This window comes from Chlorocebus sabaeus, chromosome 20, assembly GCF_047675955.1.
Source record: "Chlorocebus sabaeus isolate Y175 chromosome 20, mChlSab1.0.hap1, whole genome shotgun sequence".
NCBI lineage: Eukaryota > Metazoa > Chordata > Mammalia > Primates > Cercopithecidae > Chlorocebus > Chlorocebus sabaeus.
This window is the reverse complement of record NC_132923.1, coordinates 107,914,285-107,937,772: the sequence shown is the minus strand read 5'-3', so window position 1 is coordinate 107,937,772 and position 23,488 is coordinate 107,914,285. Positions and strand designations below refer to the sequence as shown.

At 47.0% G+C, this 23,488-nt stretch overlaps 1 protein-coding gene across 5 annotated transcripts in view; it reads right to left on the bottom strand.

Annotated features, from left to right (window-relative positions):
- Positions 1-12,705: 12,705 nt before the first annotated feature.
- Positions 12,706-23,488, bottom strand: part of SRSF4 (serine and arginine rich splicing factor 4) — a 32,051-nt gene continuing 21,268 nt past the window's right edge. For all 5 annotated transcript variants that reach the window (XM_007979717.3, XM_073007590.1, XM_073007587.1 and 2 more), the window contains 4 exons: positions 23,264-23,376; positions 19,249-19,463; positions 15,073-15,162; positions 12,706-14,189 (listed from right to left, as the gene is read on the bottom strand). In XM_007979717.3, the coding sequence (XP_007977908.1) occupies positions 13,373-14,189; positions 15,073-15,162; positions 19,249-19,463; positions 23,264-23,376 (1,235 nt within the window). In that variant the 3' untranslated portion in view covers positions 12,706-13,372. The remainder of the gene's footprint in view (positions 14,190-15,072; positions 15,163-19,248; positions 19,464-23,263; positions 23,377-23,488) is intronic.

The window sequence follows — 23,488 nt, the reverse complement described above, 5'->3', positions numbered from 1 at the left end:
AGTAACTTGTCCAAAGTCACACAGCTAGAAAACAGAGACCGCCATGCCACTCCTAGAATCTCCAGTGTCCTCACCTGCACTCAGGTGTGCAGGTGAGGACTGCACAGCTCAATGTGTGAAACTCCCTCCTCGCGCCTGGCGCATGCTCGGTGCACGGTCCATGGTAGAGCTTTCGTTTGGTCTCCTACAGCTATTTTGAAAGACATTTTATGTCTCTAATCATATTACAGTCAGGAGAGACAGCCGAAAGGATGTGGAGAAAATGTCCTCAGATGGTTGGAGGTCTTGAAGGTTTTCTTCCCAGGGGCGCCAGCACCTCTTATCGCTGAGGCGAAACCCCCTTCCTGAAGTGCTTGTTCAACATGTTTCTGCAACATCACTTGGTCCTCCAACATTGCTGGTTTGGGAGAACTGCCAGCAGTGCCCCTAGAGACCTTTCAAACCTCTTTGCTAATTCCTCTTGCCAAGAGATGCTTGAGAGGAAAAATTAACATGAATGAAAGATCTTTGAAAGAATCTACAGTCTGGGCACAGTGGCTGACACCTGTAATGCCAACACTTTGGGAGGCCAAGACGGGTGAATCACCTGAGGTCAGGAGTTCAAGACCAGCCTGATCAACATGGTAAAACCCCATCTCTATTAAAAATACAAAAAAAAAAAAAAAAAAAAAAAAAAAAATTAGCTGGGCATGGTGGCGGGCGCCTGTAATCCCAGCTACTTTGGAGGCAGAGATAGGAGATTCACTTGAACTCAGGAGGCAGAGGTTGCAGTGAGCCGAGATCATGCCACTGTACTCCGGCCTGGGCAACAAGAACGAAACTCCATCTAAAAGAAAAAAAAAAAGAATCTACAGTCCAATTTAGTGGTAGCTAAATGACAATGTTTTATTGTCCACGTTGTAGTTGCTGATATATGCAGTTGGAAATAAATTCAGGAATAGGGAAAAGGAACTGCTGCGCGTGAACCCCGGTGGCTGTGGAGCGGCTCCCTGGGGGATCCACCAGCCCGCCCTGGTGTCGGGCTTGGGTGGTTCCACTTTTCTTGCTGTTATAAATAACACCAGTTTAAACACCTTTGTACTTGGAGCGCTTTTCTTTGAGTTGTCACCTCAGGATAGATGCCCAGGAGTGGGAGTTCTCGTGCAGCTCCTGCCAGTGATTCCTGGCCGCGGCAGCAGTGTGGGAGTGGAGTTCACAGTCACAGCCTGGCTGTGCGCTGGGTTTCATAATAGATACCAGGTGTAACGTGATACTGCAGGGTTGTCCTCATTTGCATTTCCTTAGGACTATCCCAGAGTTCTTCATAGACTCTCTAAGAAACACCAGGGTTTCCTGGAAAGTGTGAATTAAGGACAAATATTGTATCTAATTAAAAAAAAAAAGGGGCCGGGTGCGGTGGTTCACACCTATAATCCCAGCACTTTGGGAGGCTGAAGTGGGTTCAAGCGATCCTCCTGTCTCAGTTTCCTGTGTTGTTCTGACTACAGGAGTGCACCACTGTACCCCACTTTGGAACTCTTTTATTGTGAATATAACACACCTCCAGGAAATTACATAAAACTTGAATGTTCAGCTGATATTTTTATTATTACTATTTTTTGAGACAGAGTCTTGCTCTGCTGCCCAGGCTGGAGTGCCGTGGCGCCATCTAGGCTCCCTGCAACCTCCACCTCCTGAGTTCAAGCGATTCTCCTGCCTCAGCCTCCCGAGTAGCTGGGATTACAGGTGCCCGCCACCATGCTAATGTTTGTATTTTTAGTACAGATGGGGTTTTGCCATGTTGACCAGGCTGGCCTCAAACTCAGACCTCAGGTGATCCACCTGCCTGGTCTGGCTGATTAAACTATCATGAAGCTGATTAAACTATCATGAAGTTCAAATGTATGAACCCCACCAGGCAAAGACTAGAACACTGCCAGCACCCCCAGAAAGCCCCCGCCATGTCCCTTTCCAAGTGCCACCTCTTCCCTCTATCCAGAAGTATGTGCTCTTCTGATTCTAATACCACAGTTTAATTTTAAGATACAGGGTCTTGGCCGAGCCTGTCGGCTCACGCCTGTAATCCCAGCACTTTGGGAGGCTGAGGCGGGTAGATGACTTGAGTCGAGGAGTTGGAGACCAGCCTGGGCAACATAGTGAAACCCCATCTGCACTAAAACTACAACAATTAGCCGGGCGTGGTGGCAGGTGCCTATAGTCCCAGCTACTCAGGAGGCTAAAGTGGGAGGATAGCTTGAACCTGGGAGGCAGAGATTGGAGTGAGGTGAGATCACACCTCTGCACTAAAAATACAACAATTAGCCGGGCGTGGTGGCAGGTGCCTATAGTCCCAGCTACTCAGGAGGCTAAAGTGGGAGGATAGCTTGAACCTGGGAGGCAGAGATTGGAGTGAGGTGAGATCACACCTCTGCACTAAAAATACAACAATTAGCCGGGCGTGGTGGCAGGTGCCTATAGTCCCAGCTACTCAGGAGGCTAAAGTGGGAGGATAGCTTGAACCTGGGAGGCAGAGATTGGAGTGAGGTGAGATCACACCTCTGCACTCCAGCCTGGGTGATAAGCAAGACCGTCAAAAAAAGGAAAAAAAGAAAAGAAGGCTGGGCGCAGTGGCTCAAGCCTGTAATCCCAGCACTTTGGGAGGCCGAGATGGGCAGATCATGAGGTCAGGAGATTGAGACCACGGTGAAACCCCGTCTCTACTAAAAATACAAAAAATTAGCCGGGCGTGGTGGCGGGTGCCTGTAGTCCCAGCTACTCGGGAGGCTGAGGCAGGAGAATGGTGTGAACCCGGGAGGCAGAGCTTGCAGTAAGCTGAGATCCGGCCACTGCACTCCAGCCTGGGTTACAGAGCGAGACTCTGTCTCAAAAAAAAAAAAAAAGAAAAGAAAAGAGGGGAGGGGAGGGGAGGGGAGGGGAGGGGAGAAGAAAAAGTGAGACAGTGTCTTGCTTTGTTGCCCAGGCTGGTCTAGAACTCCTGGTCTCAAGTGATCCTCTGGCCTAGGCCTCCCAAAGCACTGAGATTACAGGTGTGAGCCACTGTGCCCGGCCCCTCATTTGGTTTTTTAACCAGCTGTCATACAGTTTTGCCATTTGAACTTTCTATGTGTGGAGCTGTGCTTGTGTCTGACCTCTTCATGTCTGTGAAATTCACCCATGTTCCTTCAGGTATCTGAAGTTTGTTCATTTCCATTGCTATAATGCATAGTATTTTGTTGTATAAATACACCACAATTGTCCATTCTTTTTTTTTTTCTTGACAGAGTCTTGCTCTGTTGCCCAGGCTGGAGTGCAGTGGTGTGATCTCGGCTCACTGCAAGCTCCGCCTCCCGGGTTCACGCCATTCTCCTGCCTCAGCCTCCCGAGTAGCTTGGACTACAGGCGCCCGCCACCACCCATGGCTAATTTTGTATTTTTAGTAGGAACGGGGTTTTACTGTGTTAGCCAAGATGGTCTCGATCTCCTGACCTCGCAATCCACCCGCCTCAGCCTCCCAAAGTGCTGGGATTACAGGTGTGAGCCACCGTGCCCAGCCTTTTTTTTTTGAGATGGAGTTTCCATCTTGTTGCCCATGCTGGAGTGTGATGGCACGATCTTGGCTTACTGCAACTTCCACCTCCCGGGTTCAAGAGATTCTCCTGTCTCAACCTCCTGAGCAGCTGGGATTACAGACATGTGCCACCACGCCCCGCTAATTTTTGTATTTTTTAGGAGAGACAGGGTTTCTCCATGTTGGCCAGGCCTCAGGTGATCTGCCCACCTTGGCCTCCCAAAGTGCTGGGATTACAGGCATGAGCCACTGTGCCCAGCCCACAATTGTCCATTCTACTGTTGAAAAGACTTACAGGTTGTTTTTGGTTTTGGTGGTCAGGATATGTTGTGCTCGAGTGACTGGTGCCCAGTGTGGCCTACACACTTCTAGTAGGTCTACACCAAGAGGTGCAGTTGCTGGGTTTGCTTGTCTTTCACTCGTCTTGTGTGTGCGATTTTTCATGGTTTTTTTTGTTTGTTTTGGTTTTTTTTGAGACAAAGTTTCACTCTGTCACCCAGGCTGGAGTGACAGCGCGATCTTGGCTTACTGCAGCTTCAGTCTCCTGGGCTCAAGTAATCCTCCCACCTCAGCATCCTGAGTAGCTGGAATTACAGGTGGGTGTCACCACGGCCAGCTAATTTTTGTAATTTTTGTAGAGATGGGGCTTCACCATGTTGCCCAGGCTGGTCTCAAACACCTGGGCTCAAGCAATCAGCCTGCCTCAGCTTCCCAAAGTGTTGTGATTACAGGTGTGAGTGACTGAGCCCAGCCTCTTTGGGATTTTCTACAAAGATGATCATGTTATCCATAAAGAAAGACAATTTTATTTATTCTTTTCCAATGTGTATACCTGCTTTCCCTCTTCTTGTTTTATTACATTAGCTACGACTTCCACTATGATGTTGAATAGGAGGATAAGAGAGGACACCCTTGCCTTGTTCCTACCTTAGGAGGAAAGCATCTTTTTTTTTTTTTTTTTTTTTGAGACAGAGTCTCACTCTGTCACCCAGGCTGGAGTGCAGTGGTGCAATCTCGGTTCGCTGCAACCTCTGCCTCCAGGGTTCAAGCATTTCTCCTGCCTCAGCCTCCCGAGCAGCTGGGACTATGGGCGCCCGCCACCACACCCAGCTAATTTTTGTATTTTTAGTAGAGATGGGGTTTCACCATGCTGGCCAGGCTGGTCTTGAACTCCTGACCTCGTGATCTACCTGCCTTGGCCTCCCAAAATGCTGGGATTACAGGCATGAGCCACTGCACGCAGCAACAGATGAAGTATTTTATAAATGTCAATTACATCTAGCTGGTTGCTGGGAGAGGTGGCTCACGCCTGTAATCCCAGCACTTTGGGAAGCCAAGGCAGGCAGATCACTTGAGGTCAGGAGCTCAAGACCATGCTGGCCAACATGGTGAAAACCCATCTCTAAGAAAAATACAAAAACTGGGCTGGGCACAGTGGCTCACGCTTGTAATCCCAGCACTTTGAGAGGCTGAGGCGGGCGGGTCACGTGGTCAGGAGATCAAGACCATCCTGGCTAACATGGTGAAACCCCGTCTCTACTAAAAATACAAAAAAATTAGGCTGGCGTGGTGGCGGGTGCCTGTAACCCCAGCTACTCAGGAGGCTGAGGCAGGAGAATGGCATGAACCTGGGAAGCAGAGTTTGCAGTGAAGCGAGATCGCGCCACTGCACTCCAGCCTGGGCGACAGGGAAAGACTCTGTCTCAAAAAAACAAAAACAAAAACAAAAAACAAAAATTAGCCAGGGTGGTAGCGGGTGCCTGTAGTCCCAGCTACTTGGGAGGCTGAGGCAGGAGAATCGCTTGAACCAGGAGTCAGAAGTTGCAGTGAGCTGAGATTGCACCACTGCACTCCAGCCTGGGTGACAGAGTGACTGTCTCAAAAAAAAAAAAAGAAAAAAAAAAGAAAAATCTAGTTGGTTGATGGCACTGTTCAGTTCAACTATGTCCTTACTAATTTTCTGCCTGCTGCCTCTGTCAATTACTGATATAAGGTGTTGAAGCACCAGTGAATGTCTTTCTTTTTGCTAGTCTGTTTCTGCCTCACATATTTGATGCTTTGCTATAGGCACATACACTAATTGAAGATTTTTGTATTTTTTTTGTTTTTTCAGAGACTGAGTCTCACTGTGTCACCCAAGCTGGAGTGCAGTAGCATGATGCGGGCTCACCGCAACCTCTGCCTCCTGGGTTCAAGTGATTCTCGTGCCTCAGCCTCCCGAGTAGCTGGGATTACAGGCATACGCCACCACGTTTGGCTACTTTTTGTGTTTTTAGTAGAGACGAGGTTTCACCATGTTGGTCAGGCTGGTCTCGAACTTCTGACCTCAGGTGATCCACCCGCCTCAGCCTCCCCAAAGTGCTGGGATTATAGGTGTGAGCCACTGGGCCTGGTGATTTTTCTATCTTCTTAGAGAATTGACACCTCTACCGTTATGTAATGCCACTCTATTCCTGGCAATTTTCCTTCCTCTGAATTGGCTTTGTCTGAAATATAGCTACTCCAAGTTTCTTTTTTTTCTTTTTCTTTTTTTTTTGAGATGGAGTCTCGCTCTGTCTCCCAGGCTGGAGTGCGGTGGCGCAATCTTGGCTCACTGCAAGCTCTACCTCCCGGGTTCATGCCATTTTCCTGCCTCAGCCTCCCGAGTAGCTGGGACTACAGGCGCCTGCTACCACGCCCGGCTACTTTTTTGTATTTTTAGTAGAGACAGGGTTTCACCATGTTAGCCAGGATGGCCTCGATCTCCTGACCTCGTGATCCACCTGCCTCGGCCTCCCAAAGTGCTGGGATTACAGGCGTGAGCCACCGCACCCGGCCTTTGTTTTTTTTTTTCCTCTTGGGACGGAGTTTTTCTCTGTCACCCAGACTAGAGTGCAGTGGCACTATCTCGGCTCACTGCAACCCCCGCCGCCCAGGTAGGTTCAAGCAATTCTCCTGCCTCAGCCTCAAGAGTAGCTGCGATTACAGGCGCCCGCCACCACACCCGGCTAATTTTTGTATTTTTAGTAGAGATGGGGTTTCACCATGTTGGCCAGGCTGGTCTCGAACTCCTGACCTGGTGATCCGTCTGCCTCAGCCTTCCAAAGTGCTGGAATTACAGTCGTGAGCCACCGCGCCCCAGGCCTTTTCAAGTTTCTTTTGATTATCTTCACGGTATGTCTTTCTGTAGCCCCTTACTTTTAGCCCATTTCTATGTATAAGTGGGTTTTTACTTTTTAAAAGTAAAACCTTCAGGCCACCACGCCCGGCTAATTTTTTGTATTTTTAGTAGAGACGGGGTTTCACCATGTTAGCCAGATGGTCTTGATCTCCTGACCTCATGATCTGCCCATCTCAGCCTCCCAAAGTGTTGGATTACGGACGTGAGCCACCACGCCAGCCCGGGTCTTGCTTTTCAATATCTACTCTAGCCAGGCACAGTGGCTCACAGCAGTAATCTCAGTGCTTTGGGAGGCCAAGGCAGGTGGATTACTTGAGGTCAGGAGTTCGAGACCAGCCTGACCAACCTGTTGAAACCCCGTCTGTACTAAATATACAAACAAATTAGCTGGGCATGTTGGCGGGTGCCTGTAATCCCAGCTACTTGGGAGGCTGAGGCAAGAGAATTGCTTGAATCCAGAAGGCGGAGGTTGCAGTGAGCCAAGATTGTGCCACTGCACTGCAGCCTGGGAGCGATAGAGCGAGGCTCCAACTCATAAAAAACAAAAACAAACAAACAAAAAACAAACAAACCCTACTCTGATAGTCTTTTATTTAGGCCATTGACATTTAGCAATGAAAGAAATAGCCCAATATTTACATTTGTTACTGTTTTCATTGTTCTTTGTTTCTACTTTTGTCTTGCATTTTGGAGGGCAGGTGGTTAATTGTGGGGAGAAGGGTATGTGTAGATTTTGAGCACCCAAAAGGGTAGATTGTAGTGAACTTTTGTATTTCTCTGGCTGCTTCCTATTTTTGGGAAATTTCCTATTGTGTGTATTTTCACACAAACAGTGCAGTTTTAATGCATCGTTTTCCACTGAGGAAATTAAATTGAGCCAACCTCCTTTTCTTCACTCTTCCGGCACTCCCAGGCAGGCCTTTGAGTCTTGATCAGATGATTGATATAACAATTAAAACGTATTTACAGCAGTGGGCTAGTGGCATTATTCTGCAGCCACTTGAAGGTATTTTTCTTGAAGAAAGCAGACTCCGTCCTGTAGAAATCCTGCTTGACTTCAATCGGGATTCAAATCTTAGCTGTTATTAACTCACTTGTGAGACGTCAAATGTCTTCTTGTAACTATCACAAATAATTACATTTTAGGAGAGAATCAGAAAAATCTAGAGATGTATCCCACATTGTCACTAGCGGTGCGACATTGATTAAATCACACTTTTTTTTTTTTGAGATGGAGTTTCGCTTGTTGCCCAGGCTGGAGTGTAATGGTGTGACCCTGTCTCACTGCAACCTCCACCTCCCGGGTTCAAGCAATTCTCCTGTCTCAGCCTCACCAATAGCTGGGATCACAGGCATGTGCCATAACGCCTGGCTAATTTTGTATTTTTAGTAGAGATGGGGTTTCTCCATGTTGGTCAGGCTGGTCTCAAACTCCCGACCTCAGGTGATCTGCCTGCCTCAGCTTCCCAAAGTGTTGGGATTACAGGTATGAGCCACTGCACTCGGCCACTTTTTTTTTTTTTTTGAGAGGGAGTTTCACTCTTGTTGCCCAAGCTGGCGTGCAATGGCATAATCTCAGTTTACTGCAACCTCCACTTCCCGGGTTCAAACGATTCTCCTGCCTCAGCTTCCCAAGTAGCTGAGACTACGGGCACCCACCACCATGCCCAGCTAATTTTGGTATTTTTAGTAGAGACAGGGTTTCACCATGTTGGCCAGGCTGGTCTTGAACTCCTGACCTCAGGTGATCCACCTGCCTTGGCCTCCCAAAGTGCTGGGATTACAGGCATGAGCCACCATGCCCGACCAAATCACACTTCTTCCTTCCAAGTAGCTGGGGCTACAGGCGCCTGCCACCACGCCCGGCTAATTTTCTGTATTTTTAATGGAGATGGGGTTTCACTGTGTTAGCCAGGTTGGTCTCAATGTCCTGACCTTGTGATCCTCCCGCCTTGGCCTCCCAAAGCGCTGGGATTACAGGCATTGAGCCACTGTGCCCGGTCCCAAATCACTCCACTTCTGAGCTTTGGTCTTCATCTTTTAAAATGGGATAATGTAATGTACATAAAAGCAACTTGCTCATAGTAGGTGCTGGTAGGCAAATCAATCAAATTTAGGGTCTTCCTTTTGTTTTCCCAAGGTCTTTCACTGGACTGTGAATGGCTAAGAGGGAGGTGGCAGGAGCGTCCCTCGCAATGATTTGCTACACTGACTGATGCTCTCCAAGCACTATCTGGTTCACAGGTGTTCTGAGATTATCATGGACTAATCCCTGTGACACCAGTCCTACAAGTAACACATATATTCCATGGGAAGGGAGCCTTGCTGTTCATACTTTATCCCAGAGGCTAGAACAGTGCTTGGCCTACACAGAAGGCACTCCAAATGTAAATATAACGTTGGGGGCTGGCGGGACATTGCTCTAGTCTCATTTGCAATTGGGCCCAGCAATACTGAACACCAGGGAGCTGTGAAAACAAAATGAAAAATGAACGTGAAAATACCCAGTGTTCTCTCTCCAGTGCACATTCAGAATTCAACAGATGAGTTTCCATCTTTCTTGTTGATTTATCCTCTTTTCATTCAGAATCCAACACAAAAGGATTCAAAAATTGCTGGGAAAAATATGGCCAAGGGTCCTATCTATGTACACATGGAATTTCCTTGCCACTATTAATACAGTGCGAAAACTCATTTGGTTAGAATCCATGTGCCTTAAACATTTAATGCTCATGATATTGAGTTTATTCAATTTTCATTTATTATATATATATTTTTGAGACAGAGTCTCGCTGTCACCCAGGCTGGAGTGCAGTGGCTCGATCTGGGTTCACTGCAAGCTCCGCCTCCTGGGTTCACGTCATTCTCCTGCCTCAGCCTCCCGAGTAGCTGGGACTACAGGTGCCTGCCACCACACCTGGCTAATTTTTTGTATTTTTAGTAGAGATGGGATTTCACCGTGTTAGCCAGGATGGTCTCGATCTCCTGACCTTGTGATCTGCCTGCCTCGGCCTCCCAAAGTGCTGGGATTACAGGTGTTGAGTCACCACACCTGGCGAGTTTATTAAATTACATAAACATGCCGGATCATGGCTGCTCACGCCTGTAATCCCAGCACTCTGGGATGTCGAGGAGGGCAGATCACGAGGCCAGGAGTTTGCAACCAGCCTGACCAACATGCCTGGGTGACAGAGACTCATTTCAAAAAAAAAAAAAAAAAAAAAAAAAAAAATTACATAACTCTTTACAATATGAATCAATAGGAACAAAGTTTGGAATGGAATTTGGAAAGATAGAGTTGTGTTAGAATAAAGGAGTTCGGATGTGGTAGCTCCAACCTACACCACCAACACTCTTGGATGCCAAGGTGGGATCACTTACTTGAACCCAGGAGTTCAAGACGAGCCTGGAGAACATAGTGAAACCCTGTCTCTACAAAAAATACAAAAATCAGCCAGGCGTGGTGGCACACACCTGTAGTCCTGGTTACTTGGGAGGCTGAGGGGGAGGATCGCTTGAGCCCAGGTAGAGGTTGCAGTTATGATCTGCACCCCAACCTGCCCAGCAGATTGAGACCTGGCCTCAAAAAAAGGTGAAAGGCGGCCAGGCGCGGTGGCTCATGCCTATAATCCCAGCACTTTGGGAGGCTGAGGCGTGCGGATCACGAGGTCAAGAGTTTGAGACCAGCCTGGCCAACATAGTGAAATCCCGTCTCTACTAAAAATACAAAAAATACCAGGCGTGGTAACGGGCACCTGTAATCCCAGCTTACTCGGGAGGCTGAGGCAAGAGAATCGCTTGAACCTGAGAGGTGGAGGTTGCAGTGAGCTGAGATTGTGCCATTGCATTCCAGCCTAGGTGACAGTGCAAGACTCCATCTCAAAAAAATAAAGTGAAAGAAACAAAATGCCCCGACGAACATCCCTATCCTTATAGAGATAAAATCGGAATAAATTACTGTCATCACTGGAGACCAGCATGAAATCCTCTGAGGCAGTGGGAATTTTAGTGGTTGGGTTCATCACCTTGTCATGACACAAGAATGGGTCCAGAAAATGATCTGGGAAACTCTCCAGAAACTGAGTGAGGTTCCTTGGTTTGGCTGCCTAGTCTGCTTCTGAAACTACATGTTTTCAAAACTGAATTTCCCCCGTTATCTTCCCCATTCCTCAGATGATGCCTCATCATCCTGTGACTGCTTCCGGTAGCTCCTTTGCTAGGACATCTGCCACATCTTGCTGATCTTGCCTCCTCTGCTCCCTCCTATCACGGCTTTGATCAAGCAGGCCGGGTATCATCTGGGTTGCATGCCCTGAACTGTTGGGTTCCCTGCATCCAATCCTTCACACTGCTGTCAGGTCTAGAGGCATAACCCTACTCCCTGCACCCTCCTATTCACTTTCAATGTAACCCAGTGCTTACAGGATAAAGGTCACATTCCTCTTCCTGGTTATCTATGGCCCTCTATGACACAATCCATTTTGTTAAACTCTAAATCTCCAGTATCAAACTCCTTGTTCCCTGGGCACAATCCCCTGTGCTTTCCCAACTCCATGGCTTTGCTCACAGCTTTCAATAGGAATGCATCCCACCTTACATCCCCAAAAGGTTCAGCTTAAGTGCTATCTCTGATCCCAGATGAAGTTCTGACTCTGTTCTCTGAACATCCACTTTGCCTTCATCATTAGCAACCAGATCACAAACTCCAGGAGGGCAAGAGACACTCTGCTTTTGTATTTCCAGTGAATTCTAAGATTTTGGTCAACGGGACAGTTGTTTTAAGCCTAGGGACAGCCCCCAACAAATTCACAGGCAGCAGTCAAGTGAATCTCCTTCCCAAGATTTTGTTGCAGCATGTAATGAAAGCCCTTAAGCTTCCTCCCTGCTTTGATGTCCCTCAACAGTCCCTCAAGGGCTGAGACCAGATTGGAACCACTGTACTTCTGGTGCCTCCTAGAGAGCTAGGCCAAACAAGCAGTAGAATAATTAGGACAAAAGTAATCCAGTAGGCCAGGTGCAGTGGCTCATGCCTGTAATCCCAACACTTTGGGAGGCTGAAGTGGGCAGATGACCTGAGGTCAGGAGTTCGGTACCGGCCTGACCAATATGATGAAACTCCGTCTCTACTAAAAATACAAAAATTAGCCGGGCGTGGTGGCGTGTACCTGTAATCCCAGCTACTTGGGAGGCTGAGACAGGAGAATTGCTTGAACCCGGGAGGCGGAGGTTGTAGTGAGCTGAGACCGTGCCACTGCACTCCAGCCTGGGCAACAAGAGTGGAACTCCATCTCAAAAAACAACAACAACAACAAAAAAACAGTCCAGTATAGTTTTTTTCCCCTGGTTTTTATTAGTTCAGATCTTAAAGTGATGAGATCATGACACTGCAGATTCATGGCAATTTCGACAAACAGCACAGAACTCTATATTCATGAACAACTCATCTGGTAATGCTCCAAGTTTCCAAACTGATTCATTCCTCATCAGCCTGGCCATAAGTTTCTTAAGAGAAAGGATGATAAATTCCTCAGAAACCTGCCTTTATTCTGTTGGGTGAGAAAAATCCTTTAGGAAAGTGTTGGTTTCCTAAGATAGGTGATCCCAAGGAAGAGAACAGTCATTACACATGAACTTTTTTTTTTGAGATGGAGTCTCGTTCTGTCGCCCAGGCTGGAGTACAGTGGCATGTCAGCTCACTGCAACCTCCACCTCCCGGGTTCAAGTGACCCTCCTGCCTCAGCCTCCCGAGTAGCTGGGATTACTGGCGTGTGCCACCACGCCCAGCTAATTTTTGTATTTTTAGTAGAGATGGGGTTTCACCATGTTGGTCAGGCTGGTCTTGAACTCCTGACCCTGTGATCCGTCCGCCTCGGCCCCCCAAAGTGTTGGGATTACAGGCGTGAGCCACCGCCCCTGGCCTACCCATGAACTTTTTATGCTAAGAAAAGACATATCAAGATATATCAGAAAGTACAACTTCAATTCAAGCACCATGAAATTTTGTCAAGCAAAAATAGTCTTTATTCAAATTTAATGGAAACAGGGGTCACTATACTTTGCAAGACGGGGAAAAATAAAATTAAAAAAAATTCTTTTCTTTTCTTTTTTAATATAAAACAATATAATCACAATACCAGAATATGGAACTCTACAGTTTATTTCCTATGGGTTACTGCAGGTATCAATTTTCCTCGACTGTGCTATTCACAACTTTGTTAAGTCCAAAAATATGAAACCAAAGTGGTAGGAAACTTAAGACTTAGCACTTTCACTAAATGGCATACATCGAAGGGCATCAATTCAAGAGCAAAAATGGTTGAACTCACCATACCTACCTACGTGGTCATTCCAGCCTTAGAGCCGTCCAGGTTACTGAGCTCCCTGTAGGAAAGGCCAGGCCTGAAAGCCAAGGCGTTTTGGATATTCTACTGTGGGCCATGAGTAAAAGGGGATTTTCAAAGAGAAAATTTTTTTCAGTCGAGCAGGAAGGCCTGGCGCCAGGAGGCTTTACTGAGAGGAAGCACTTAGATTTAACAATTATAGACACACCATTAGGGGAGTTAAAAATGTACAGCAGTGACATGTTCTACTCCAATCACTTGTGCTACGGCTACCAAACATGTACAAAAGACTTCTCGGGTAGTTCCAGCTGTGGCCGTAGCCAGTTAGGACCTTGAGTGGGACCTAGATCTAGATCGGGAGGGTGATCTGGAAGCAGACCTGGATCTAGACTTGGACCGAGATCGGGTTTTTGAAGCTGACTTTGATCTGGAGCGTGATTCTGATGGAAGGTTTGGTTTCGATTTGGAATTGGATCTCGACCTGGACCGGGTCTCCTGATTGGTGCCAGCATTCTCACTCTCCCCTCGACCTTCCCTCTGGCTGGATTCAGACTTGGCATGTTCCCGCTCCTTTGACATGGAGCGGGATGGAGATCTGGACTGGGAGCGGTCAGTGTCTTCCTTCTTCTTCTTCTTGCTGCTGCCCGCCTTGCTGTCTCGCTTGCTGCCTCGCTTTCTGCTCCTCTCACTTTTGCTGCGGCTGCGGCTGCGACTACGGCTTTCCTCCCTGCTTCTCTTCCTGCCCTTCCTCTTGTCCTTGCTCTTGCTGCGGCTCCTGCTCCGGCTCCTGCTGCCCCCTTTGCTCCGGCTCCGGCTCCGACTCTGGCGGAGGCTCTTCTCCTGGCTCCTGCCCCTGCTCACACTCCCTCGCTTCTCCTCCTCCACTCTCCTCTCCTGACTTCTGCTCCGACTTTTGCTCTTACTTTTATGCCGGCTAGGACTCCGGCTCTTGGGTTTCCCAGCATTGTCATTGTTTTGGATCTTCTCTTCAGCTTGGTCTTTGCTCTTGCTGCGGCTCTTGCCAGCGCTACGGCTGCGGCTGCGGCTCTTGTCCTTGCTGGGGCTCCTGCTTTTCTCCTTCTTGCTCCGGCTCCGACTCTGGCTCCGGCTCCGGCTCTTGCTCCGGGAGCGGGAGCCCGACCTGAGGAGACATGGGATATTGTTTGTCACATGTGACTTTATGCTAATCAGGAGATAAAAAGATCAAAGGGCATACATGTGGAGTTACACCCCCCAATATAAGGCATGGCTGGCACTGGCTAAGGATTGCTTTCTGAACCCCCACAATGCCAATCAGAAGCTGGAAAAACTGGCCAGGTGCGGTGGCTCGCACCTGTAATCCTAGCATTTTGGGAGGCCAAGGCAGGCAGATCGCAAGGTCAGAAGTTCAAGACCAGCCTGGCCAACATGGTGAAACCCTGTCTCTACTAAAAATACCAAAAATTAGCGGGCCGTGGTGGCGCACGCCTGTAATCCGAGCTACTCAGGAGGCTGAGGCAGGAGAATCGCTTGAACCCGGGAGGCAGAGGTTGCAGTGAGCAGAGATTGCACCACTGCACTCCAGCCTGGGTGACAAAGCGAGACTCTGTCTTTGGGGGTAGGGAGGAGTTGAAAAAGCAGAGGTGAAGGAAGACTGGTCACATGACTGAAATCTAAGTGAGGCCGTGCACAGTGGCTCATGTCTGTGATCGCAGTAGTCTGGGAGGACTATTTGAGGTCATGAGTTTAAGATCAGCCTAGGCAACACAGTGAGACCTTGTCTCTACAAAAAATTAAAAAATTAGCTGAGTGTGGTGGTATGTGCCTGTAGTCCCAACTACTTGGGAGGCTGAGGTGGAAGCTTGCTTGAGCCCAGTGGGGTGAAGTTGCAGTGAGCCATGATTGTACCACTGGACTCCAGCTTGGGTGACAGTGAGATCCTGTCTCTTTGAAAAAAAAAAAAAAAAAAAAAAAAAAGGAAAAAAGTGAGACAGGGTACAGGCATTACCTGCTGACCACCTCTACTTATACCATGGAAGACATACCTGGACCGGGATCTACTCTTAGAATGACTGCTTTTGCTGCTGCCACTTCGGCTTCTGCTCTTACGGGAATGTCTGCTTCGAGAGCGAGACCTAGGGGGAGAAAATATTTTTTAATACTTGCTGACAACAGTCTAGCTGATAAGCATCAATCAAAACGTATATATACATACATATATATATATATATATATAAAAGACGGAGTTTCATTCCTGTTGCCCAGGCTGGAGCGCAACGGCGCGATCTCAGCTCACCACAACCTCCATCTCCCGAGTTTAAGTGATTCTCCTGCCTCAGAAACCCGAGTAGCTGGGATTACATGTGTCTGCCACCATGCCCGGCTAATTTTGTATTTAGTAGAGACGGGGTTTCTCTATGTTGGTCACGCTGGTCTCGAACTCCCAACCTCAGGTGATCCACCCGCCTCAGCTTCTTCCAAAGTGCTGGGATTACAGGCATGAGCCCAGGCTGGAGTGTAGTGGCCGGATCTCAGCTCACTGCAAGCTCCGCATCCCGGGTTTACTCCATTCTCCTGCCTCAGCCTCCCGAGTAGCTGGGACTACAGGCGCCCGCCACCTCGCCTGGCTAGTTTTTTGTATTTTTTAGTAGAGACGGGGTTTCACCGTGTTAGCCAGGACAGTCTCGATCTCCTGATCTCGTGATCCGCCCGTCTCGGCCTCCCAAAGTGCTGGGATTACAGGCGTGAGCCACCACGCCCGGCCTGATATTTTTTCAATATGTACAGCACTGCCTGTGTCCAGGGACAAACTCTCTCCTGGGTTCTAGGCTCACAGATGAAGTCACCTGCAAACCTTCCATCTGGATGGTTCACCTGAACCTCTTATCAGCTCCTAAAATTCTAACTGCCCCTGATACCTGCTCCTTTTGCTGAGCTCCTTATGTGCACTGATGCCACTGTTATTCATACGGATCCTCATAACAGAAATCACAGCAATCCTCGGCTCCCCCGTCTTTCCCCTATCCCCTTACACACCCATGATCATGCCTCCTGATCTTCAGTCTTTCCACCTCTGCTGCTGCCTCCCTGGGCAAGCCACCATCATGTCTCCCCTTGTTCAACAACCAGCCTTTCTGCATGTACTTTTCCCCTTCAGGATCTATTCATCTCACTGTGACGAGAGCTGTTTTAAAGAGACCGACAATCCAAGCTTTACAACATTTTTTTAATGCATCCAGACTGTAGGTTCTTATTTTCTACCAATCAGGACTCCTTGGGAAAATGACTGATTCCAGGCATAAAAGCAGGAAGTGCACAAAGATAGGCCTAGACCATCTCATTATGACAGAAAGAGGGAAGCTTTCAAAGCTGCCCAGGCACCATCACCTATGAAGTATTCTTGCTAAAAATGTTTAACCTGCATCTCAATCACACCTCTCCAGACCTAACTTCCAGTATACAGGAAGTTCAGGGGATAAGATACAGGTTCAATAATACCAAGAAGAAACAGATAAATACAGAATGTGAGATACTATTAAAAAACTAAGAAAAATAAGCCAGGCATGGTGGCTCACGCCTGTAATCCTAGCTACTTGGGAGGCTGAGGCAGGAGGATAGCTTAAACCTGGGACGCAGAGGTTGCAATGAGCTGAGCTGGCGCCATTGCACTCCAGCCTGGGCGACAGAGCAAGAGTCCTCATCTCAAACAAACAAACCCAAACCTAAGCAAAATAAATGTAATGAAGGGAATTGCTCCAGACTAAAAGCGTGACTACATGAGGTTTTACTACTAAAAACCCTTTGTACTACATGACTGGATTAGATCCTGGTTAAGAAAAAACCCAACTATAAAGAGATCCATGGAATAACTGAGGAAGCATGAATATGGCCTGGAAATTTAGTAATTTGATGGAATTACTATTAATGTTCTTAGGTAAAAAAACAGAATTGTGGTTTTCCTCATTTTTGGAGACACACGCTGAAGGATTTAGCGGCAAAGTATCATAATTTCTACAACTTACTGCAGTTGTAGGTAGAATGATAGGATGTCTAGACTTGCCTTAAAACAATGCAGCAGGAGGGGGTGATGTGAAACAAGACTGGCAAAATAAAAACTACTGAAGCTGGAGGAGTGGGAGATGCAATTCAGAGTTCTCCAATGTGGCCGGGCACGGTGGCTCACGCCTGTAATCCCAGCACTTTGGGAGGCCGAGGTGGGCAGATCACGAGGTCAGGAGATCAAGACCATCCTGGCTAACACGATGAAACCCCGTCTCTACTAAAAATACCAAAAATTAGCCAGGCGTAGTGGCGGGCCCCTGTAGTCCCAGCTCCTCAGGAGGCTGAGACAGGAGAATGGCGTGAATCCAGGAGGCGGAGTTTGCAGTGAGCCGAGATTGCGCCACTGCACTTCAGCCTGGGTGATAGAGCGAGACTCCGTCTCAAAAAAAAAAAAAAAAAAAAAAAACCACACACACAAAACAGAGTTCTCCAATGCTTCATATATAAATTTCAAATTTTCCATAATAAAAAGTCAAAAGAACTAAACAACAAAACCTGAAAAGTCTCCAATGACTTCCCACTACTCTTCCATTCTTGCTCTGGCCTAATGATCAGTGTATCTGGTCCTTCTCTGCCTTATCGCAAGCCACTCTTCCCATTACCTCTCTATATTAGCTTCTCTACTCTGGAAAACTTTCTCCTGCCCCCAGGCTTTCAGAAACACCCTTTTCTCTGCTAGATAGAAAGGCATTTTTTCGCCACGTGCGGTGGCTCAAGCCTGTAATTCCAACACTTTGGGAGGCCGAGGTGGGTGGATCACCTGAGGTCAGGAGTTCGAGACCAGCCTGCCCAACACGGTGAAACCCTGTCTCTACTAAAATTACAAAAATTAGCCAGGCCTGGTGGCGTGCACCTGTGATCCCAGCTACTCAGGAGGCTGAGGCAGGAGAATCGCTTGAACCTGGGAGGTGGAAGTTGCAGTGAGCCAAGATTGTACCACTGTACTCCAGCCTGGGAGACAGAGTAAAAGAAACTCCGTCTCAAAAAAATAAAGCATTTTCTTCTGCTCACCATCTCTGTCTTATCCATCAGGGCTCCATGTCCTTAGGGAAGCTGTTGCCAGCTCTTCAGACTAGTTGTGCTGTGTGCATTTCCTTGTCACAATGGCATGGTTTATTCAATACTCATCTTCTACACTAGACTGAGTTTCAGGGGGGCAAGGACCATATTTGTCTTTTTTTTTTTTTTTTTTGAGACAGAGTCTCTCTCTGTTGCCCAGGCTGGAGTGCAGTGGCATGATCTCTGTTCACTGCAACCCCTGCCTCCCGGATTTGGGTTTGAGCGATTCTCCTGCCTCAGTCTCCCTAGTAGCTGGGACCACAGGTGTGTGCCACCACGCCTGCCTAATTTTTTTTTTACTTTTGTATTTTTAGTAGAGATGGGGTTTCACCACGTTGGCCAGACTGGTCTTGAACTCCTGACCTCAGGTGATCCACTCGCCTCGGCCTCCCAAAGTGCTGGGATTACAGGTGTGAGCCACTGTGTCTGGCCATTTGTCTTCTTTATAATGCCTTTCCAATGCTTAGCCCAGTGCCTGGCCTGTTCAGGTGCTAAATAAGACAGTTTCCATGTGTGCCCTCAACCAAGGTAGCAGGATCTAGGGATCCCAAGAAGAAATGTGAAAGGAGGCCTCTGATTTCCCTTTTTGTTTCTTTTTTTGAGACGGAGTTTTGCTCTTGTTGCCCAGGCTGGAGTGCAATGGCGCGATCTCGGCTCACCGCAACCTCTGCCTCCCAGGTTCAAGCAATTCTCCTGTCTCAGCCTCCCAAGTAGCTGGGAATACAGGCATGCACCACCATGCCTGGCTATTTTTTTTGTATTTTTTAGTAGAGACGGGGTTTCTCCATGTTGAGGCTGGTCTCGAACTCCTGACATCAGGTGATCCACCCACCTTGGCTTCCCAAAGTGCTGGGATTACAGGCGTGAGCCACCACGCCCAGCAAGGCCTCTGATTTCTGAGAGAAGGGACTTTACTTCTATTTGTACTCATGACCTAAGAGTTCAAGAGTTTTACAAATAAATGTTCAGTTCAAAATTCTAAGTTATTGAACTAGATGGAATCATGTTATTAAGAACTCAAGGAAAATGTAAATAAATTATCTATGTGCTCAGTAATGAATTTATGGTGAGCTCCAATACACAAAAGACATCAACAGTACCTTGAATGACTCCGGCTTCTGGAGTAGGACCGGCGTCGTCTGGAACCTGGCTTGTCTTCAACTAATCTGATTTTTCTGCCATTGACTTCAGTTCCATCCAACTTCTCCAAAGCTCTTTTCATATCAGAATAAGATACAAATTCAATCACCCCTTCATTTTTGCGTCCCTTGTGAGCATCTGCATAAGTCACTTCTCCTGCCTGACGCATATAATCCTGAAGAAAAAAAAAGCGTGACTATATTATGTTTTGCTAAAATATTGAATGCAATGATCTGAGTGAACTTAATTCTTAAGAAATGCCAGCGTTCCGCAGAATAAAGTTCACTCTTAAATATATTCATCTACCCACCAATCATGTACTGAGGTTCTTTAAAGCACCAGCCATAATAGGTGGGTGGGAGAGACAATAAATACACATTAAATTGTTCCTTTAAATAAAGTTTTGGGGCTAAGGGTGGTGGCTCATGCCTGTAATCCCAGCACTTTGACAGGCTGAGGCAGGAGGACTGCTTGATTCCTGGAATTTGAGACCAGCCTTGGCAACATGGAAGACCCCATCTCTATAAAAATTAGTCAGGTGTGGTGGCACATGCCTGTAGTCCCAGCTACCCAGTAGGCTGAGGTGGAAGGATCATCTGAACCCAGGCAGGTTGAGGCTGCGGTGAGCCGTGATCGTGCCACTGCACTACAGCCTGGGGTAAAGAGCAAGACACTGCCTCAAAACAAAAAAATAAGGACAGGCGCAGTGGCTCACACCTGTAATCCCAGCACTTTGGGAGGCCAAGGTGGGCAGATCCCTGAGGTCAGGAGTTCAAGACCAGCCTGACAACTTGGTGAAACCCTGTCTCTACTAAAAATACAAAAATCAACCAGGCGTGGTGGCAGGCGCTTGTACTCCCAGCTACTTGGGAGGCTGAGGCAGGAGAATCACTTGAACCCAGGAGGTGAAAGTTGCAGTGAGTGAGATCATGCCACTGCACTCTAGCCCAGGCGACAGAGCAAGACTTCATCTCAAAAAAAAAAAAATAAATAAAATAAAATTTATTTTTTAAACTACTAATATCCCCTAATTTGTTTTCTTTTTGTATTTCCTTGATAAATAGCTAACATACATTGTGCCAGAAACTATTCTAGGCTTTTTATATATACAGTTCACTAAATTATCTCAATAACCTTGAGTAGAAATTAATATTAACTCCATTTTATAGTTGAAGAATATGAGGCACAAGACGTAAGTAACTTGCTAAGGGTCAAGTGGCAGAGCCAGGATTCTATCTAGGCTGGCCAGCTTGAGAGCTAGGAAATCTGCTCAATTATCTGTTACTCTCGTTTCCTGAGAATGGAACTCCCTGAAGGTACAGACATGCAGAGCCAACCAAGGGTGGTAACTGTGGGGGACCAGCCTCAATACCACTCATAGGACATCCAAAGTCTGGTGGTGATGAAGGAATGAGAAGAGAGAGGTTAAGACTGCATAAAGAGTGGGGGCCAGGTAGCTAACTGCAAAATGAAGCCTGCAAAAGGCTCAGAGTTCTCGTCTCCACACTATTTATTGAGTACAATCATTTAGATCTAAGAAGCCGACGTTTAGGGCAAAACGGTGAAAGGGAGGCAGTGTGTCATACGCGTAATCTATAGCAGTGGCGGTTTAAATGAATCTCCTTTGTGCTGAAACAGCATATCTTTAACTTATCAGAGTAGCTGGTGGGAGCGGGCTTAACTAGGAGGCCGCATGTCTGGCCACATTCCAGTGCTTCAAAGGAGTGTCTTTCTCCTTGAACACAGTGTTTATGGATAAGAGAGCAAGTCTTGCTCAGAGCATGGGAACATAATGGCGATAAGGCTTTCCTCCTCCCACAAGAGGCCTCTTGTGGCTGTGCACAACTTACTGTCCCATATTTTTACGGCCAGTTTATACAGGTACCCCATAAGCCTTTCCCCCAACAGTAACTAGGCTCTAACAAAAAAATTAAGAGGTTTTCTACGAAGTTAATTTAATACTACATTTAGTGACACCACATGACGAGTTAGCATTCTACTGATGAAGAGAGTAGCTTTCCAGTTTCTATCCATGATGTTCAATCCCTAACTCTCAGAATACTGGAGTCATTCCTTCAGCAAGCAGAATCGTGCTGGCAGACATTCAGTAAAGTTCTACCACGGTGCTGACAATAAGCATGATGCACCTGAAAAAACTGGGAGTTAAAGAGTCCAGGTCCCAGCTTTTCTGCATCTGTTACTTGAAGGTTGCTGGGATTAAATTTTAAAAAGGGGGGGAAAAATAGAAGTGCTTTAAATTAAAACTGTACAAATGTAAAGGATTCCTAACTATTGTTTCCTGAACCTAAATACACTCACTCATTTTGCTAGAGATGACATGTTTAAATATGGCCAAAAAAAGCAAGAAGGGAGACAAAACAACACCCGTTTCATGCATCCTCCTAAGACCATTCAGATTATGATACTGCTTAGTAAGTTTTTCTTCCCTATTGAGATTAAAAACACTGTTGTCAATAAATGGGTCCGGGTGTGGTAGCTCATGCCTGTAATCCCAGCACTTTGGGAGGCCAAGGCAGGTGGATCACTTGTGGTCAGGAGCTCAAGACCAGCCTGGCCAACAGGGCGAAACCCAGTCTCTACTAAAATACAAAAATTAGCTGGGCATGGTGGCATGCGCCTGTAATCCCAGTTACTCTGGAGGCTGAGGTACTACTTGAACCCCAGGCAGAGGTTGCAGTAAGCTGAGATGGCGCCACTGCACTTCAGCCTAGGTGATAGGGTAAGACTCTGTCTAAAAAATAATAAAAAGCTGGAATGACTACACTGGATGGCCAACATTAGCAATGAATCTTAATTTTTGACACTAAAACTCTTTCAGGACAAATATTCCATCAAAAATCTTATGAAAGAACATGGGTCAGACTGTCAATTTCACCAGTAAAGATACACATTGAAGCTGATGTGAATTTGCGTGTTACAGCAAATGCTGCAGGAAACACTGGTGGTTTCAACCATTTTACTGACTGGTGAGTAGCTATACTGGCATCTTCCTGTAACTTTTTTTTTTTTTTTGAGACAAGAGTCCTGCTCTATTGCCCAGGCTGCAGTGCAATGGCACGATCTTGGCTCACTACAACCTCTACCTCCCAGGTTCAAGCAATTCTCCTGCCTCAGCCTGCCAAGTAGCTGGGACTACAGGTGCCCAGCCCACCACCACGCCTGGCTAATTTTTGTATCTTTTTAAGTAGAGATGGGGTTTCAAACATTCTTTACAGAGGGAAATTTCATATAACACATTTGGGCCAAGTTTCTGTCATGTTAGCAGTTGCAGAGGCTGAGGCTGGAGGATCACTTGAGGTCAGGAGTTGGAGACCAGTCTAGGTAACACAGTGACAACTAATCTCTGAGCCATGATCGTGCCTCTGCACTCCAGCCTGGGCAACAGAGTGAGACTCTGTCTCACAACAAAATCAGGCCGGGTGCGGTGGCTCACATCTGTAATCCCAGCACTTTGGGAGCCTGAGGCGGGTGGATCACAAGGTCAGGAGTTCAAGACCAGACTGGCCAAGATGGTGAAACCTCATCTCTACTAAAAATACAAAAAAATCAGCCAGACGTGGTGGCGGGTGACAGTAATCCCAGCTACTCAGGAAGCTGAGATGGAGAACTGCTTGAACCCGGGAGACAGAGGTTGCAGTGAGCCGAGAAGGTGCCACTGCACTCTAGACTGGGCAACACAGTGAGACTCCGTCTCGAACAAAACAAACAAAAAACAAAACCAAACCAAACAAACTCACAGATGTGTCCTTAGAATGATGGTCCCACAATGTTCAGTAGAAGTATAATTCTGATATATTTTGTACTCATATGGAATCTTTAATTACTTCCAGCTCTGTGCAGGCTTTCACACATACAACATTATATTTTGGGTATGCCTAGGCCTGCACAAATTTACCTGTTTCCCAACTTTAACTCCTGCCCAACCTTACCCCAAAAGGTTAATGGGGCCCAAACCTTTAGGTCTTGCCAGCTGCACCGACTTGACAAATTCTCCACAATAAGTCTGTACTCTGTGCGAGTAGGAGGGCCATATTTATCTCGGCCACTTCTTCTATAACCATATCCACCTTTGGAAGGTTCAAATAAATAAGATTATTTCAGTGGAGGAAAAGGAAAAAAAATGACACAGCACACACCCCCACTTAAATATATTATTTACCCCCACCCCAAACAATAGCA